At 48.3% G+C, this 19,198-nt stretch overlaps 1 protein-coding gene across 6 annotated transcripts in view; it reads right to left on the bottom strand.

The window, feature by feature from the left end:
* The window catches only part of SCN8A (sodium channel, voltage gated, type VIII, alpha subunit), a 47,078-nt gene that overhangs the window by 26,577 nt on the left and 1,303 nt on the right, over positions 1 to 19,198 (bottom strand). For 2 of the 6 annotated variants that reach the window (XM_009994078.1, XM_009994079.1), the window contains exons 2-11: positions 12,700 to 12,818; positions 11,087 to 11,176; positions 10,744 to 10,872; positions 8,793 to 8,884; positions 4,750 to 4,971; positions 3,879 to 3,942; positions 3,126 to 3,267; positions 2,282 to 2,488; positions 1,491 to 1,778; positions 368 to 718 (exon numbers count right to left, since the gene is read on the bottom strand). In XM_009994078.1, the coding sequence (XP_009992380.1) occupies positions 368 to 718; positions 1,491 to 1,778; positions 2,282 to 2,488; positions 3,126 to 3,267; positions 3,879 to 3,942; positions 4,750 to 4,971; positions 8,793 to 8,884; positions 10,744 to 10,872; positions 11,087 to 11,176; positions 12,700 to 12,818 (1,704 nt within the window). Of the gene's footprint in view, positions 1 to 347; positions 756 to 1,490; positions 1,779 to 2,281; positions 2,489 to 3,125; positions 3,268 to 3,878; positions 3,943 to 4,749; positions 4,972 to 8,557; positions 8,650 to 8,792; positions 8,885 to 10,743; positions 10,873 to 11,086; positions 11,177 to 12,699; positions 12,819 to 19,198 lie in introns of all 6 variants that reach the window. The other 4 variants (XM_009994076.1, XM_009994073.1, XM_009994077.1 and 1 more) reach the window with 4 other exon arrangements.

Genomic DNA, 19,198 nt, shown 5'->3' with positions numbered 1-19,198 from the left:
TGAGCACCCCCAGCTCCACATCTTTCCTGTGCTGGGGGCACCAGAGCAGGACACATTACTCTAGGTGAGGTGTCACCAGGGCAGAGCAGAGGGGCAGAATCACCTCTCTGGGTCTGCTGGCCACACTTCTGGTGATACTGCAACTGCATGTTGGTGGCTCACGTCCAGCTTTTGATCCATGAGCACCCCCAGCTCCACATCTTTCCTGTGCTGGGGGCACCAGAGCAGGACACATTATTCCAGCACCCCCAGGTCCTTTTTCCTGCTCTCCTACCAGGGCTGCATTCACACCCTGGGGTCCCCCAGCCCGGCTGCAGGACCCTCAGGGCGTTCCTGGCTGTTCCCACCTTCCCGACCCCGGCCTCACCTCGGGCAGGAGGCGCCCCCCGGGCATGCTGGAGGGGGGCCCCCCGATCAGGGACACCACCCCGTTACAATCCACGGTGCTGTTCCTCTTGAGGCTGCGGCGCAGGGTGGGGAAGATCGGCGTGTCGGGTCTGAGCCGGGTGTAGCCGCTGTAGCCGCTGCGCCGGTCGCGGCCCCGGATGGGGATGAAGAGGGAATCTCTCCTGCCCTCACTCTCCTCCACCGTGCTGTGCTCGTCGTCTGCAAACTCGTTCTCTGAGCCCGGGTCCCGGAATCGCCCTTTGTAGCTGAAGATGCTGCTCTTGCTGTTGTGGCGGGAGAGGAAAGGGGAGCCTGGGATGCTGAGGAGAGACTGGGAGGGGGAAGAGAGGACATGAAGGGCACGATGGCTCAGACAGGCAGGGCTGAAGGGCTGCAAGGAGCTGCCTGGGTGGTTTTGCTCCCTCTCTGGGTCTGCACAAACCGTCCCTGCTCAGCTGCACTTCATAGAATCACAGAATCATTCAGGTTGGAAAAGCCCCTTGGGATCCTCGAGTCCAACCATCACCCCTGCTCTACAAAGTTCTCCTCTAACCCATCTCCACCAACACCACATCCAGGGATGGTGACTCTACCACCTCCCTGGGCAGCTTGTTCCAGTGTCTGACCACTCTTGCTGTGAAAAAAACATCTTCCTAATGTCCAGTCTAAACCTGCCCTGTTGCAGCTTGAAGCCCTTCCCTCTTGTTCTACCTCTAGAGGGTGTTCACTCCTGGCTGGCTGAGAAGTGATCTGGTGAGATTCACTACTCTCAGGAGCAAGTTCTAGAATCACAGAATGGTCAGGGCTGGAAGGAACCTCTGGAGATCATCAAGTCCAACCTCCTGCTAGAGCAGGACCCACTGGGGCAGCTCACAAAGAAACACGTCCAGACAAAGGTCTTGAAAGTCTCTGGAGAAGGAGACTCTCCAACCTCCCTGGGCAGCCTGTCCCAGGGCTGTAAACCTGGGCCATAAGTGTCCTCCTGATCCCCTGCAAGTGCCAGACAGTGGGTGGACTCCTCTGACATGCTATCCAGGATCTGAACTGGAATATTGTCCCAACTACCAGCAAGCACGAACATCCGCAAAGTAAATGAAAACTACCTGGTTCATGATGGAAAACTTCCTCCCCAGCCTGTTGTCTGGCAGCCGGAATGCCTTCCTCCTCATGCCATCCTCAGACTCAGACTTGAACACCTTCTCAGTGTCACACTTCTCGTCTCCTTCCGACAGTTCCTTGTCCTTCCGTTTCTTCCTGCGGTTCCGCCGCTCCTTGGCACTCTTGGAGCTGAGTTTGGAGATCTCTGAGGAGCTCCGAGACATCCTTCCCCCTCCATCATCTTCCACAGCATCTTCAGAGACTGTCCCTGCCGAGGTGACCATGCCAGCAGTCTGAGGGTGAAGACCAGAGAAGGGAAAAATACATCAGATTTGACCACGATTCATACTCCATTTTCTGCTTCAGGGGAGGGTGGGTTTCATGCTTTGGGGCAGGACTGAGATGCTCCTTCTCCTGCCAGAAACTCACAGCCAGGACTTGTAAATATTTTGATTACCCTGCTTCTGGGTAGTAAAATCTCTCTCAGTCCCACAGCTTTGTTTATAAGCATTTGATAAAGGACCAGCAAAGATGTGCTCGTCTGCCTTGCAAAGATATTCCTGCACTTCCCTGGAAACTCTGGGAATGTTGAAAAATCTCCTTAAAGGGAGTTTTCCAGCAGAAAATAAACCCAGCAAACTTGCATACATCAGGAAAAACCAGCAGCAGGAGGGAAGAGGTTCCAAATAGGAACCCCAGGCAACACAGTGATGGCACTGCTGCATTTTTTTTGATTATCCAAATAAGTCTTTACACGTGCAAATGCATCCAAAAAATAGACAATCAAAACTCTCACCTGTACTTCTTCCTGCTGCTTTTTCAATTGTTCTAACATGGCCTTAAATTCTGCCTCCTTCTGCTCTGCCTCCTCCAGGGTGGCCTGGTTCTGCTCTTCATAAGCCATGGCTACCACAGCCAAAATGAGATTAACCAGATAAAATGATCCCACAAAGATCACTAAGACAAAGAAGATCATGTAGGTTTTTCCTGCTGCTCGTAAGGTCTGGAAGTAGAAAAGAATGGTAAAGAGAAAAGGAAGGGGAAAGCAATTTCAGAGTGATACCTGATGCATGAACTGGTCTCAAGCTTCTTGACCTAAATGCTTCTAAGAAAATATCGTGGTGCTGAAGATTTAACATCTCAGCACTTCCCCTGCAGAGCACCAAGATGCTGCACATTCATGAGCCTCCAACACAAGAGGTGACACATCCCTCCCCTTCTCCTAAGGGAACACCCAAAGGATGCAAACCAGGAAGGATTCAGAGTAACAGTGTGAAACCCAGTGCTCAAGACTCCTTTCAAGGAAAAAGAAAAGCCACTTCAGCAAGGTCCCCAAACCCTCCTCAGGTTACAAGGAAACACTCTGCCCTCCACCTTCTGTGCTGGGAGCTGAACTGCTCACACCCTCCTGCAGCAGCAGCTCAGGCTCTCCCAGGATGAACTCACAGCTCAGCTGCTGAGGACCTGCCCTCCCTCCTGGGCTCAGAGGTGACATCCCTTCCTCAACACACAACATCTCACTGGGCAGCTTTACTTGCAGTTACTCTTTCAGGCAGGGAGCACAACACACAGCTTCTCACAACCTCCTCTCCTGTAGTGTCCCCACATTCTCCTCTTGTGGAACAGGGAAGTTTACTTACTAATTGATACAAGTTTTCCCAAAAGTCCTGAGTCATAAGGCGAAATAAAGCCAGAAAGGCCCAGCTGAAGGTGTCAAAGCTTGTGTAACCATAGTTGGGGTTCCGTCCTGCCTTCATGCACGTGTAGCCCTCTGGACATTGACTGTGGAGAAGACAACAGCCACTTCAGGCACCACAGCACTGAAAGGGACAAAGCAGCTGCCAAAGTGCCCATTGCCCAGGTTGATGGAGGTGCCCACAACCCTGGTAGCAGGTGGCAATGGAGTCTGCTGCCCTGGCAGATCAGAGCAGCAGAGGAGGAGCCTGACAGGACTCCAGAAGAGCCCTTTGTCCTGCAAGATGAGGTAACAAGAGGCTTTTCACCCAACGTGTGGCTTTTGCCACAATTTTTAGACCCCAAAGACTGGGTGAAAAACCAACTGGAGGCAACAGCCCATGGGAAGCTTCCATTTCTCCATCCTCTACTGCTCTGATGATTCTTATGGCTGGATTCAGAGGGAAATTATGCCACTAGTCATGATCATTAGCCATCCCTGCCTCCTGAGATGACATGAAAAATGTCAGCTTACATTGTATTAGTCAGGCAGTAACAAAGGATTAATGATTGGATTAAGAAATGTGAAACGTTTTACGTGGGAATTAACACCAGAAGCAACAAAGGAAGCACCAGGAAAATATTCCAAAGGTTTTGCCATCATTAGCCAAGATCAATGGTAAGGAGAGTCTCTACTTTTGATGAAGCTCAACACTCACCCTGCATCGGAGCTGTTACCACAGAGCAAAGGATCAGGGGCACCAGGAATGATGTAAAAATTTGCTGAGGAAGAGGAAAAAGGAGAGATTATTACATCAGTCAGAGGATTTCATACACCAGAGCCCCCTAAAAACCTTCACCTCAGAGCCCTCCAGATCCCCTACTGATCAGTTCATCAGCAAACTCGGCTTTGAGAAACATTAACTGTGCCTGAGCTTAAACACCTTTTTGGGGAGTCAGTCTCCTATTCTGGAGATTTCAAACCAGCTGACTGCACAGCAGAGAAGCTCAAAAGTGGGACAGGAGGAAGAAATGAAGCTACAAAAACTTGGAGGCTGGTTTTCTTGATCACCCCCAGCACCACTGACAGCTCTGAGGCCCCAGCAGTGGGGAAAGCAGCTGCCAAGCAGAGTCAGGCACCAACAACTTCAAGTGAATTCTCTGAACAACTCAGCAAAACCAAGGGAAGGACCTGACACTCCGAGGGTGCTGAGCCATCTCGTATCACCTGCAGCATTAACTAGAAAGGTTGGACCAGGTGATCCTTGAGGTCCCTTCCAGCCCAGGGATTTAAGCAGGCAGAGTTATTTCTCATTGACCATATTGAATTGGAAACAAAACAGGAAAAAACCCCAGCATTTTTGACAAAATACTGAGCTAAAAGGGCACAGCCAAGACCTTCTAAAGGATGAACCCAACAGGGACACCTTCCCAAGGTCAGGTTTCTAAAAACTGAGAAATATCTGAGCCAGGTTTTTGCTGTGCCAGGCTGGACACACCACGTTCTGAGCCCACATCAGAAACCTCCCTGGCCAGCAGGATTAAACCAACTGAGAAGGTTTCAGGGAGCACCACAGCAGCAATACCCACACATATTGTTGGTGTATTCCTCCCAGTCAAAGCCCCTCGAGCCGTTGTCCAGGAAAGTCTCGTTCATGTTAATTGGCCAAATCACACACTTGTTCCTCAAATTGCCCATGAACAGTTGCAGCCCAATCAGAGCAAAGACACTGAGACAAAACACTGTCAAGATCATGACATCTGACAGCTTCTTCACAGACTGAATTAGAGCCCCCACAATGGTCTTCAAGCCTGCAGAGAAGAAAATAAGACTAGAAATCACTCCTGGAGAAGGAAAAGACATTGAAAATTCCAATACACCCTGTGCCTGACACTCACAAAGGGCTGTTGCTGTAGAACAGGTGGGTTCTGGGAACCCCTCCTTGGGTTTTCAACCAGTACAATAAAGGTTATGGATGCCCCAAGCTCACCAGTTTCACTGGTGAAGGAGCAACAGTTGGAACAACAGGGATCCACCAGCTTTATAGTGGATTTCATGAGAGTGAAACATCTTACCACAAACCCAGAGGAGCAGGTTTGACCCCTGCCTGACCTGCCTTTGCTTGACCCTTCTGACACTGGTCACAGGGCATGGAATGATAGGACAAGGGGTGATGGTTTTAGGCTAGAAAAGGGTAGATTTAGGTTGGGACATTAGGAAAAAGTTCTTTACTAGGAGGGTGGTGGATCAGTGGCACAGGTTGCCTAGAGAGCTGGTGGAGGGTCCATCCCTGGAGACATTCCAGGTCAGGCTTGATGAGGCTCTGAGCAACCTGGTCTAGTGTGAGATGTCCCTGCTTATTGTAGGGGGGTTGGACTAGATGAGCTTTGGGTCCTTCCAACCCAAGACATTCTATGAAACCAAAGTGCCAGTGTCCAGCAGGGAATGCCTGAGCCTTGCAGCAGGGGCTGCTGGGGAGTCACTGCCCAGGACAGGATTTCTCTGAGCAGAGATGTTAAATTCAGACACACTGCTACAAACCCCTCCAGGGACACATCCAGCTGTGTCCAAGCCCAGCTTCCTGACACAAACTTCAACTTACAAAGATCAAATACCTTCTGAGCTGTCTACATCTTCAGTTTCCACTGCTTAACTGAACTGTTCCGGCACTTCCCTCTCCTTCTGGGAGCAGAATTCTTCATTTAGGTGGTGGGTTTTGTTATGGGGGAAGCAGGATCTCACCTGGATCACCATTAGTCAAGGCTCAACAATAAAAGCTCAGGCATAAGCCAAGAATCCTGCCAGTTTTCTAAACCATCCCTAAGCTGGGGGAAGAACGTGGCACTAACAGCTCCAGGAGATGGACCTAAACAAGCAAGAACTTTGGATGCATCAACTATAACAGTATCAGGGCACTTTAATAAGCCTTTCTGGTGTTGAGTAGGATGATCTTGCATTTGTAAATGAGTAGTGAAGGAGGAAACAAGAAATAAATCACAGACCCAGCTGAATTTGGGGCCAGCCAGAGCCAAGTCTCTGAGGCCACATGAGCATTCTGCAAGGAATCTGTGACAAGAAACCATTCTCTACCAGCAGAGTTTGATCCATAGCAGGAACACAAAGATGAAAGAAACAGATCAATAAAAAGCAATTCTTATGGAGGAATCTTTTTTTTTTTAGATGTCTTTTACTTCAATCTTCAGAACTTTTCCTCCAAGCCAAAGCAGGATTTTGCTGACAGTTCTGCCAGACAAACACGGGTCACGGTGCTGGTTCAACATGCTCATCTCCTCCCCCTCCCCAGCACATGCAGCCACTGACCAGCCCCCCTGGTGCTGGTTTGTATGGTGCTCTCCCACAGGCAGATCAGGAGAACTGGGTTTGGACCCAAAATGATCCAACTGGCAGCAAGTGCTCCCAGACCAACCACAGCACAAACAACTTTCTGCTGAAGTCGCCTCCAGGTTCCCCCTGGGTCCCTTCAATGTCCACGTGTCACAGGCCCAGAGACTGATGGCATCAGGTAATTAAAATACCAATAATTCAAGTGCCAATAAAAAGCTTTAGACCAGCACAGAGTTTATTATGGTCTATCAAGCCAGAAGATGAAAGCAGGATTTTGGTATTTTAGCTCACAGAAGCCCACACATCTGTACAGACCCTCTGCCTGCATGGAATGTTATCCAGTGCTGTGTCATATCCTGGTAATATTTCCCATTTTTATGTCATCTAAAAAACACACAGCTGCCCTGAGCTGAAAAGGGGCTCAGGTTCCACCCCCCTCTGTGCTGTCACTTGGATTAAAAGGAAAACTCCATCAGTTTGGAGCAGCATGGAGAGGATGCCACAAAACTGAACTGCCCTGCTCCTTCCCCCAGGAAGACAAGAAATGCTGCCACACAATTAGTAACCAGTTAAAGCTGTATCATCTTCACTTTGCTGATTACGAAAGTGACACCAACATTGAAACTGGGTTTAAGGTGGATGCTTTTCTTTGAGCAAGCCAGTAACCCCTGGAGCAGTGTCAGAACCACAACTGCCCTCCAGACCCATCTCATGCTGTCACCAGAGACCTCCTGCTCCTGCTGTGAGCTCTGCCAAACACTCAGGGAGGCTCCATCACTCCAGCATCTCCCACTCAGTGCAAGGGAAGCAGGTGCCACTTTGGAACATCATGCACAACAGCCATGACCATCTGATGGGTTTAGCAGTCTGGAATGGGGACAAAACGGATGGGCCCCTAGGATTCCATAGTCTCTTTTCTGGCAAATGTAAATGCAAGTGTGGCCTGAGAAAGCAAAAGAGCCATTATCAGTTGATGCATCAGGAAACAAACACCAAGAAACAGGAGCCTCATCCAGTGATTTTTTTGGGTGCCCATTTTGAGGCAAGTCAGGCACCTACAACTGGAAAACTTACCAACACTTCAGTGCCTGTGAAAACTGAGTCTTGAGCTTAAAATAAAAACTTAAACCACCTGCATGAGAGTTTTCCATACAAGAATCCAGGATCAGAATCATATCCTCAGTCTCTTCCAAGAAAGGAAGGGCTGTTGCTCACCCTTTGTCACCCAGATGAAGGTGAGATCAAACAGGAGCTCTGTAAAGTCCTGCAGCTCTGGGGATGGCAGGTGAAATGGGCAAGTCTGTGCTTGAGGACTTGGGCCACACACCACTGCTCTACCAGCTGACAATCATTTCCACCATAACACACCAGGGCAGAAGCTGGGAGTGCAGATGCTCCCTTTATCTTAGTCTGTCTCTAAATGGCAGCATTGACCCTTTCTGAAAGCTTCTTGTCATTACCTAGAAGACAACCTACCTCATCTGCCTCCAGGCAACTGGAGTAGAAAGGTTTTAACTTTGGTTGGGTTTTGCTCACTTGCTTTACAAAGTTCTTCCTCACACAACTCCAGGAACACTTATTGTCCTGGTTTGAGCCAGGATGAAGCCTGGAACACTCACTGATAGTTAAAAGAAAACTTCCTGAAGGAAAAAATAACCAGTACAAGTGGTTTCATCCTGGCTCAAACCAGGACACTGATGTTGAAGGGATGACTTGCTGAGCAAGAAACTGTTCAGCAGCAGGAGGAAGGGAGGCTCTGATCATTTATTCATCCTGTATTCATCTTCATTTGCTCTAGACTCTGGGCCTGGCTTTCAGTTCCCAGCTGGGTTGGCCACAGGGATAAAGCAGCAGGGAACACCAGGCTGCTCATCCCATAATTTGGTGGCCCAGAAGCCTTCATTTCAAACTGCTCTGTTCATACAGACTGCAAAGCCCATCAAAAAAATATCCCAGTGCCTTTTTCTGAGAAACAAGCAATGCAGGACGAGAGGGGAGAGATGGAGAAGGGAAGAGATGCAAGAGCAGCCTTGGATGCTTCATGGTTCTCACCTGGAATGACAGAGATAGTTTTCAAAGCTCGGAGAACTCTGAAAGTTCTCAATGCTGAGACATTCCCAAGGTCCACAAACTCTGTGACATATCTGCAATGAGGGAGGTCACACACAAAAAACACAATGACAATACACACACCAAAAAAAAATCCAAACACCAAGTACAGACAAAGCAATACATCACTCACAGGGGCCTGTACCCAACAGCTAACACCAACCGGAGGCCGCCTTACCTGGAATTACAGAAATAGTTTTCAAAGCTCTCAGAACCCTGAAAGTGCGCAGAGCTGAAACATTGCCTAGGTTTACAAACTCTGTTATATACCTGCAGAATTAAACCAGAGTTAATGGCACCATTGGGGTCACCTGCCCTGTCATACAGTTGTCTTGTTTGCAGGAAACAGCTTGTAATTTAAAGCGCTTTAGAACTGGCATTTAAAAAAGGAGAGAGAAAATGTCTGGGCCAAAACACAGCTGAGGTCTCTCCACCCTGCAACCTGCTTGTCCAGGTGTTCTCCTCTGTGGAAGACTTGGGAATTCACAACTCTACAGAAGACAGCCACTGTGGAGCTGTCAGAGTGTGAGCAGACTTGGTGGCATCACCTCAGTTCAATGGTTTCAGGTCTATTCACTTCCCTTCGTGTTTTTAATGAAGTATGATCACATTTTGCTTTGATTAGCACCCTCCATTTTAATCCTTTATGCTTTACTACCTGTTTGGGAGCCACGGGTAGGAAGGATTATCCCCATTTTGACCAGGGGATAAACCTGAGACACACAGAGGCTTCAAGCCAGGTTACCAGAGCTCAATTTGACCATGACCCAGAAAAGAATCTTTACTCTGTGCTGACTGGGGAGAAACATGGTGCAGAAAAAGCCAAGAAATGCACAATATTCAAGGTTCTTCCTGGATCAGAAAGGCCTCAAGTGCTTCATAAAACTTAGACCCTATTAGTGGGATTTAAATAACACACAGGCAAGGATTGTATCTGAAGTCCACAGGACACCTCAGCAGAAATAAGGAGGTTACAGAGTTGGATCAGCTCATTTAAGCACATTTAAGACCAACGGGTCTTAAAGCATCAGGCCTTTTCAAACTGCTCCTGGGGAATTTCTCCAAAGACAAAGGGAAAAAGGAATTCACCAACCCAACCTGGTCTGTGTGCCACAAGTGGGGGTCTCACCCCCACAGGCCTGTTCCCACCACACGCAGCAGGTCCCAGCTGCTCTGAGCTAAGGCTGAAGTCCCAGGGAGTTCCTGGTTATTTTGCCTTTTGTGAACAATGTTCAACCCTTTGCCTGGCATTGAAAGACATGACTAATGGGAGAGTAGAAAAAGACCAGGAACTCAAGAAAATCAACAACCTTGGGTGCAGAACCCAGCCAAAAAAAGGTATTTTGTATGATTAAAGTGCTATGAACCCTTGAAAATCAGGCTCCTGTGCCTTCCTACACAATCCCTCAGTTTTCAGCAGCTGTTGTTCTGGGAGCCCAAACATGCACACATGCAATACCTCAAAAACAAGTGTTAAAGGGAAAAAAATTAGTCTTTTCCCCCAGTAACTCAGAGCATCAGTGACAGACCCTGGTTTCAGCAGCAGGACTGAGCCTACACAGCAACCAGCACAGCCAGGAAGGGCAAAACCAGAACCCTAGTGAGCACCTCCCAGTTCAGCTGTGAGCTCAGACATCCCCAGGAATCCACTTTATTAGGCAAGTTCATCTGGCACAAGAGAAAAGAAGGAGGAAGGAAAAGAAAGTGTTGCCTCTTCTGACACTGCCCCTTCCATCAGAAACTGTTCAACCTTCAGCCACAGCCGAGGGAATTTTCATCTGTGAGCCCAAGGGGTGGCAAAGATGAGAATTTCAAGATGCTTGGTTCCCAGTCCTGTTCTTAACAGAACAAGGAGCCACCCCAGCAGGTGAGCAATCCAAAATGCCAGCCACTATTAGAAAGGCTTACATTAATAAAGGCAGTTTAAAAAAAAACCAACCCATATTTTTTCGCAGCATCAACTCGATGGAGTCACACTTAAATCTTGACACATCCAACCTCTTGGGGGTTCACTTCAGCTTTCCTTGATTCATTTTTTTTTTCCATACCCACCCACCACCCCCCTCCTCAGGCCTCATTCCCCTCCCGGGTGCCACAGCCACCTGAAACCATCTGAAATCACAACTTACGCCATCATGATGACGCTGAAATCCAACCAGTTCCAGGGATCCCGCAGGAAAGTGAAGCCATCTATGCAAAAACCTCTTGCAATGATTTTCACCAGGGATTCAAATGTGTAAATGCCAGTGAAGGTGTACCTGCCACAAGGAAGAGAGAGAGCTGCACTGCAGAGCCTGGGGAAATGTCACTTCAGTCATGAAAGGAGATGAAATGCAACCACTTTTGTCTAAACAAAGTGGGTACGAACGCTGAGTTGTGTTCCCAGCAGCTTCGACATGAGTAGGAACAAGGATTCTCCCCAGAGGGAAACCACCACCCTGTGAGGTTTGTAGAAACACAAACATTACTTACTCCACATTCTTCGACCATTCGGGTGGGTTACTAAAAGTCATGAATACACAGTTGGTCAAAATAGTGCACATAATGATCATGCTAAATACTGTGGAACAAAGTCAAGGATCCAAGGGACACTCGGTGTGGCTCTTCCACCCCCTCCTGGCCCCCCAGAGATCCCTGCACTACAATCAAACTTAACAACCCTTTCCAGTCTATTGTCTGTGGATCACAAATAACAGCCAAAATGCTCCCAGCAGCCACGGGAAATAAGACTCCTCAAGCTGCTAATGATATAGAAACAGGGTTTTCATGTCACCATTCCATTTCTTTTCTATTTCCTGATATTTTTTTAGCAATCCCAAAATCACACATGGAAATATAAAACGTCTCCCCAGATAATTCCAGCCATTCAGTAACACCAAAATACATTCTTGCCAATAGATGCAACAGGAAAGCAGTGTTGCAACCCATGGGTAACCATGGGTTGAGCCTGGAGAAAACCTGAGGAATCTTTCCCAGCATCCCAGTGTGTTCAGCATCTCATGTGTCCTGTTTGGAAGGTGCTGGACTGACCCAAGGAGCGTTGCAGGGACAGCACAACTCCTGAATTAGCAGTTTGAGGGGTGAACTACTGATTTATTAGCAGGGTGGTGAACTCCAGGGTTAGATCCAAAGCTGTTTGACTTCCAAAGCTGTAAACAGACTCAACTGGATCTTAGCTCAAGGCCCCAGCCCCAGGAGCTCAGCCCACCCTGCCAGGTCTGCGCTGCCCGGCTGCATCCCAGCTCACCCAGAGGGATGGGAACAAGAAGGAAAACACACAAGCCCAAGAAAACATCCCCAGCCTCACATCCCAAGCAGAGCCTGAAGCATGATGAGATGGAAAAGCTTCTTCTCCCTTTGGGATGCAGGAAGGAAGGACCTGGAAGCCTCTAAAACAACACGGTGTGTGTTTCTGGTTTCCAGTCACTTTCCAAAAATAAATAAATAAACAGGGCAAAGCAGCTCAGCCAATATCTCACTTTTGTCATCCCCTCCCTCTCCTAATGACACGTGCTGATGTTCCTGAAGCAATCTGAGCTGTCTGAAGCCCTGCAGTGGAACAGTTTGGAACAGCCCTGCCATTAGAAGGAAGAGATGCCAAAAGAGCAAGAAATTAGCGTCTCATTAGGGATCAGGGGCCTCTGGCTCCTTCTCTACTAATTACTTAACCACTTTAGCAGCTAGTTAAACTCAACTCCCCTTCACATGAAGCATAACCTTGCAGCATATTTGTTCCCAAACTTATCAGTGTCTGTGACCCTGATGGTCCCTTCCAACTTAGCATATTCTGTGACTCTATGGTTGATTCTACGATTGATTCTATGACTGATTCTATGACTCTAAGAACAGGCACAGACAGGTGCAATTTAGCAAGGAAAACAACCTAAATGTCCACTTGACTGGAAATATCTAAAGGACCATCCTTTTCCATTCAAAAGAGCTCATTTTTGTTGTGCTTCAAGGCCAATCCAGCTTCACCAGGCACAGAAAGGTAACTCAGAGACACTGTCTGGACTGAGCAATGAGGCCACAGGTTTTTCAATGAATACACAAAGGCAACAGTAACTTGGTAATAAAAAGGATATGAATGTATCAAAATTTTAATAGCTATTCTTCTAAACAGATTAAAAGGACTTAAAATGTACAAGGCAGGTGTGGCACTAAATCGGAAGAGTGTTTTCCCTCTGTTTAGTACTACAAAGGTCTGCAGAGAAACAAAAAGAGACAGAAAAAGAGAGAGAGAGAGAGAGAAAAAAAGAGTTAATGCATGAAAATCCAAGCATGAATTGTACAAAAAGACAGACCAACAACTTCCATGGTAAAATAAAAATAGCATTTTATGCAGTTTTAAAGAATAATCTCCTTTATGAAGCCCCTGTTAGGATAAAACATACCTACCAGTGCAGCATGAATAATTCTACTCCCAACCATCCATTTTACTTGGCACCTGAGACAGAGCAGAAGCAAAATCCCCCATCCAAGGGTGCACATTTTCATCATATGGGAGTAGAAAAATGATTAACCCAAGCTAATAGTTAAGAACCAAGGCCCAAAGCAAGGAGGGGTCACAAATCCAGGAGTAGAATTAACAGCTGAACCCAGTCCTCAAACCAATGCCCAGGGAACAAGACAGTGTCCATGCAGCCTGTGCCCCCTTCCCAAACCTCACCAACAGCCACCACAGCCACCCGTGGTTTTATGAGACCTCAACTGCAAAGAAGGGTTTGACATTTAAGCAGAAAATGTCCCAACAGGGTCCCCCAGCCCAGCAGACACAAGTCAGGCCCCATCATTCCCATTCCTGGGCAATGCTGAGCAACACCCCAGGCTGGTGCCCCAAAACTCCAGGCACAGCCACATGTTCCCACTGCCTTTCCTTGGCGAGATGTTAAGGTTTGCTCCTTCCTACAGAACCTGGGGAATGAATCATGCAAACGTGAGGCAGAATCCACCTCATCTCTCCACCACCAGCCTCAAAAATACAGAGCAGCTCTCCCATCTCCCCGCCGGCGAGCAGGCGTCTCGAGAAGCAGCCATCTGGAGAGGCTAAATTAGAACTGTGGTTGCCTGATACCAGCTCACTCCATGCACCTACTGCTCAACTTGAAAGGGAAAAAAATAAATAATAAAAAAGCCATTTGTCTGCACTGAAAAAGCCAAAGGCCTTTCCCAGCACCATCTTCCCATTCTCCATCCCCTCTGGGATGCTGCAGGATGGAGCCACGAGCTCTGCCCACCCCAGCCCCCCGTTTGGCACCACCTGGAGCCCAACCCCAGGGAATCCACCAGGGCTGCCTGCCAAGGCTCTCACTGTGCTTCCCCAGGAGACTCACTCTTAGGGAATTTGTCATTTCCCTCCTAGCAAGTGAAACAACATCTTTTAGCTCATTTGGCTAAATTAGCCTGTTGAGCAGTAAATTATTTGAAAAGGAAATCAGAATCAGATTGTGGTTCAGCACCAAGTGAGGAAGATTAGTTAGCATAACCACTAATGCACCTCCCAACAAAAGCACTTTAAAGACAACCCTGGGCAGCTCTTGAATTGCAGCATCAAGAATTAATGAGCAGATTACCTTGGCATGTAGCAATGTTCTAAAAGGCTGTAAGCCTTCAGAATTGCAGATTACAGAGTGGTCAAGGGACACTGGATTTTTGGCAACCAGCTTCTCCGCCCTGACGCCAGAAACTTTTCAAGCCTCACCTAACATTCATTTTTTAATCTCCTTCCCTTGTCCCCTGCAGAGGCTTTGCAGCAGGATGCCCAGCACACCAGGATGCTCACAGGCTTCAGTTGTGTCCCTGGAGCAGCACTGAGCTCTCAGCTCTACCATATCTTTGAAGCTATGAAACCTCTGACGTGACTGTGCTGAACATCAGGGGGGCACAAGGGGAGCTGGACAGAACCTGGAATTCCCCCCAACCCCCACACAGGGGTTCTGTGAGGTGGCTCCATTTCATTATGCCTCCATGGGAAAAACCCTTGTGGTTTGCTCAGACACAGCTCAGCAAGGCAGGAGTGAAACTGTTCCTCACCTGCAGACACAGGGGTGTTCCTGCTGCTGCACAGACCTAAAGAACCCAAAGATTCAGCCCCACACAAGAGGGGCACACCAGCCTCAGCTGGGGGTGGAAACTGGTGACATGAGGGGTCAGAGATCCTTGGCCTTGGCACTCCAGAGTGGTTCCATGGAACATGCATCTTCAGTCACTTGTCCACAAGGATCAGAACAGAAACTTGGCATCCTCTGCTGTAACAGAAGCTGTTTCATCCAAGACCAGGGTGATTCCCTTCCCAACACCAACTCCACTTGCCAGCTTAGTCCTTCCTCTATTGCATGACCCCACATCAGGCAGCTCCTTGTTTCCTCTTCCCTGATCTGCCCACCTTTCTTTTCAGACCATCACGCCTGTTGAACTTCCTCCTGCCTATGAAGCCACAACTGGGCCTCTCAGTAAAACCCCAACCCAAATCAGGTGCTGGATGTGCCTGTCGATTCCAACTGTTCCACCATCCCCTGCTCCAGTTCTCCCTTGTACCTTAGAAAATCCTGGGAAAATCTCTGCTTGGCCTCATCAACAGAAAGGAGAGCACAAAAGCCAAGAAGTGTTTGGCAACTTAAAACCCGATCTTCGTTTTTCTTGATGCTGCTGACATATTAAAACTCCATTTCAAAATGGCTGCAGGCTCTTAAAATGTTTCCTGGTTGGGGTCCAAGAACGTCCTCAAGCCCTTTTAAGATCTGCTGAGGCAAAGCTCAAAACTCAGGGGAAGGTGGTACCTGGGGAAAGGCCTTTTCCCATCATCTTCCAAGAGCTGAAATCCGGGTGAACTTTCTAAAGCCTCAGAGTTGTGAAAAGGGCTCTGACCACTTCAGTTGTCTGGGAATCTGCACTTCACAGAAACCTCTCACACAACAAGAAGCACCATGACAAAAGATAAGTCTTCTCCAAGTCAATCAGTAAAATGGGGCATTCCAGAAGCTCTGCTGGAGAGCACAGCAGAACTGACCAAGTGATGGCCAAAAGCATCCCAGTTAGATGAGCATTTAACACCCTCTTGCTTCGTGCAGCTTTTACATGAAGCATTTCTGTGATGGCTGAGAACTGAGGAGGAGTGGGCAGAGGACTGAAGAAGAAAACAGCTTTATGAACAGCCTAAGAACATATGGAACCATCTTCCTATGGTGGGAACTGATGGCTGCCTCACTCGTGTTAAGCAAGAGGGAGTGAGGACTTTCTGGTGAGTCCCTGAGCAAGTTGCTTGAGCAGAGCTATTTTCAAAACTGATTTGCAGGGAACCCTGGCACCCTGTAGGCTGCAGAAGTTATAGACAGAATTAAACAGCAAGGATTTTTTATCTCTGTTTTGGTTCAGGGAGTGCACTTCCTAATACAGAAAACACATTATTTGGTATTTACTTTTCCACCCCCCAACCCAGAAAAAAAAGTGACTTACTCCTCAGCACTGAAAAGCTTTTGGGGAAAAAAGTATCTGCCACATTTTGCACTTGCTTTGATCTCTTGCTTCAAGCCAAATTCAGGAAAAACTGTGGACATCATTTGAAATGTATTAAATAAAACATTCCTGAAGGACATGGTTTAAAAAATAAGTATTGTTCAAGATGCAATAGTGAGAAGCTGATCTGGATTTCAGTTTCAATGAACCTGCCTATGTAAGGAAATCAGTTCTGCCTTAGAAGTGGAAATTATTCTCCTTCCTCCCACTCCCCTCCAGGGGCTGCAGCTCCTGAGGTGGTTGCAGGGGACCCTCCTGCCTCCCAACCCATGCCCTGCTCAGCACAGCAGGAAAGCTCCACGTGCTGCAGGACTGGACACCAGCAGCACCATCATCCCTCATCTCCTGAAGAGCTGTACAACAGCCAACAACTCCCTGACACTTCCCCTCCCTCCCAACAGCACCCAGAAGGGCTGGAGAAGACACCTGCCAGGGATCACCCCCTCCTTTGTTCCACCACCACAGCAGGGAGCAGAGCTGGGAAGGACATGCCTGCTCTCCCTGCTCCTGCTAAGCCTGCTGGAGGGCAAGAAAAAAATGACACTGAACACACAAAACCCTAGAAAAGGTAACTACAGCTTTGGGAAATAAAGGTTAAAGGCTGATTTTTGAGATGGTCTCAATGCTTCCCTGCCCCTGGCCTTGCAGGGCCACTACCTGGCCCGACAGCAGTCAAAGCCAAGGCTCCTTGAAGCCCATCCCAGATGTGCCTCCCTGAGCTGGTCTCTCACATTCCTGTAATTCTCCCAGGTCCAGGCAGCCAAGGTGACATTCTGGACCCACAGGCCCATTTCCAAGCCCTGCATGTGACTCCACCAAGCTGCAAGTCACTCCACGGGCACATCCGCACGGGAAGCTCCTCAGGTGCTCATCTGCAGCTCGAGGTGACCTCAGACAATCCCACTCCAGCCTCAGATGTTCATGGATAAGACAGTGTCTTCTACAACTGTAGGATTGGTTTTTTCCATTCAAATCAACCCACCTAAGCTTGTATTTGGTCTCCATTCCCAGAATATTCAGGGACCTTTCACTGCCTTGTGAATGCAGGAGCATCAGCACCTTCACCTCGTTCTGTGGCAAGGATGAGATTCCTGAGTGACATGGAAGTTACTTGAGGAAAACACCCACAACGTGGGAAAAGCCACTCAGTGGGAAGGAGGAGGCTGAGGAGTTGTTTGTAGCAGTGACAGCCCAGGCACAAATGGAAGAGAAGGAAGGAGAAGTCTAACAGATGGAAAAACAATAAAAACCAGAAACACTAACAAGGTTGCAGAATTAAAGGAGGATGATGGTCACCTCCTGCAAGCACCAGAGGAAGGCCAGACTGGGAGGCAAGAGCTGCTTTGCCTTCCTTGCTGGGGATGTTCAGAGGCAGCTTTCCTGAGCTCAGCTTTTACATGTAAACAAGGAAATTCATGGACCTGCCCTTCTGGGTTGTTTAAATTGAAATGTTTCAGGTTTCCACAACAAATATCATGGGCAAGTGCAGCTTCTGCCACGTGTTTCTTGGAAGTCCACTGGAAAGACAAATACTCACACAAGAATTCTCTCTGGTACTTACATAGACAAAAAGGAGTCAAACTAATCCCAGACTCTGCCACCTGTAGGCAAAGGGACTCTCTGATTCCCCCAAGAGTCATTACTCCCACTTTGCAAAATGAAACTGAGCAGAAAAAGAATATAACTAGTTTGGCCAGAACCATCACTTCAAGGCTGGGCTCCAAACCCAGGACTTCTACATCCCTGTACCATGGTTCTGTTTCTAGGTCACACTGTTTCTCCTTTAAATATCAGTTACCAAGGCTGCTGGGAAGTTCAGCTTCTCAGTTAAAATGCAGGTTCAGTTTCCTTAGGCAAACCAAGATCATCGTGTCCTCCTGCAAGGAAAAGCACCAGCTGATGCCCCTGTGCAGGTTGCACATCTGGCTTCAAAAGACCAGACCTGTGATGCAAAACCCTCTGGCCAGAGCTGGGGGGGAAGCTTGGAAAACTTCCCGTGAGTCCAGCAGATTCCAGCAGAAAGGCCTTTTTTGATGGCCTGAAAAAAAAGTCTTTGTGGGAAGTCACTGGCAGCAAAGAAGGAGCAGACACTGAAGCGGTGGCCACACCAAAGTGGTGGCAGAAGAAGCAGAGGCAGGAAAATGTGCCCCCCGTGTTGATGGGAGATCAAGGCTCTGTGCACAAGGCACGAGGCTGGCAGGGCTGTGGGAGCTTGTCTCCCATCTCCAGAACCTTCCCCTCCCTCTGCAGCTGCTCCAGCTCCGTGGAGAGCTCATGTCTCCATGGCAGGAGCACTGAGAGAGCAGGGACTCTGAAGGGCAGCCACGTGCAGAAAGGTACAGCTCTTCTGGAGACGTGACAGATGCCTTCAGAGTGGGGAATGTGGCTGATTTTTCTCTAAAATGAGAGATTTATTAATAGCATTGAGTTAGGAGGCAAATATGGAGACTGGTAAAGCATGAGGGATATATCAGGGCTCCCCTCCACCTTCTGCTTCTGGTGGAACATGGAGACAACCAAGAAGCCTTTGCCCAGCAGGACATGACAGTGCCTGCTGCCCTCTCAGCACTGCTCTCCTGGTGCACCTGAGAGAACATGGCCCAGTTCTCCCACACAGACCACACAGTCCACTCTACTGGTGGAACACCAAGAGGGCACAAGATGCTTGGATTTGCAGCAACATTTGGCAACACCTGCTTTGGTTGGGTGCAGATGGTCACACACAGCTAAGAGACCCCAGGAACTCCAGGGACCTGCCCAGACCAAAACTGGGCAACACCAGATTGGTTGAATAAAGAGAAAATACTTCTGAGGGATAAGGCAGGCTGCCTTCTCACCAGGAACTGCAGCAGCCAACATATTTCCACCAGCCCAACCTCCACCTGGACACCATCTGCTTGGTATCCAACACAGACACAAGTCACCATCATTCAAAGCCCTGCTCTGAGCTGGTCCCTCTGCTCCCAGCACCACTGACACCATAAACAAGCATTAAACTAAATGCAAAAGAGAATGATCAGTTATGCTCCTTATCAGCAGCAAAGTCACTTGATTTGCCCTCAGGAATGC

This window comes from Chaetura pelagica, unplaced genomic scaffold (genome assembly GCF_000747805.2).
Source record: "Chaetura pelagica isolate M959 unplaced genomic scaffold, ChaPel_1.0 scaffold743, whole genome shotgun sequence".
NCBI classification, from domain to species: Eukaryota; Metazoa; Chordata; class Aves; order Apodiformes; family Apodidae; genus Chaetura; species Chaetura pelagica.
Note: the sequence above shows the minus strand (reverse complement) of the source record. Positions and strands in the feature narration are given on the sequence as shown.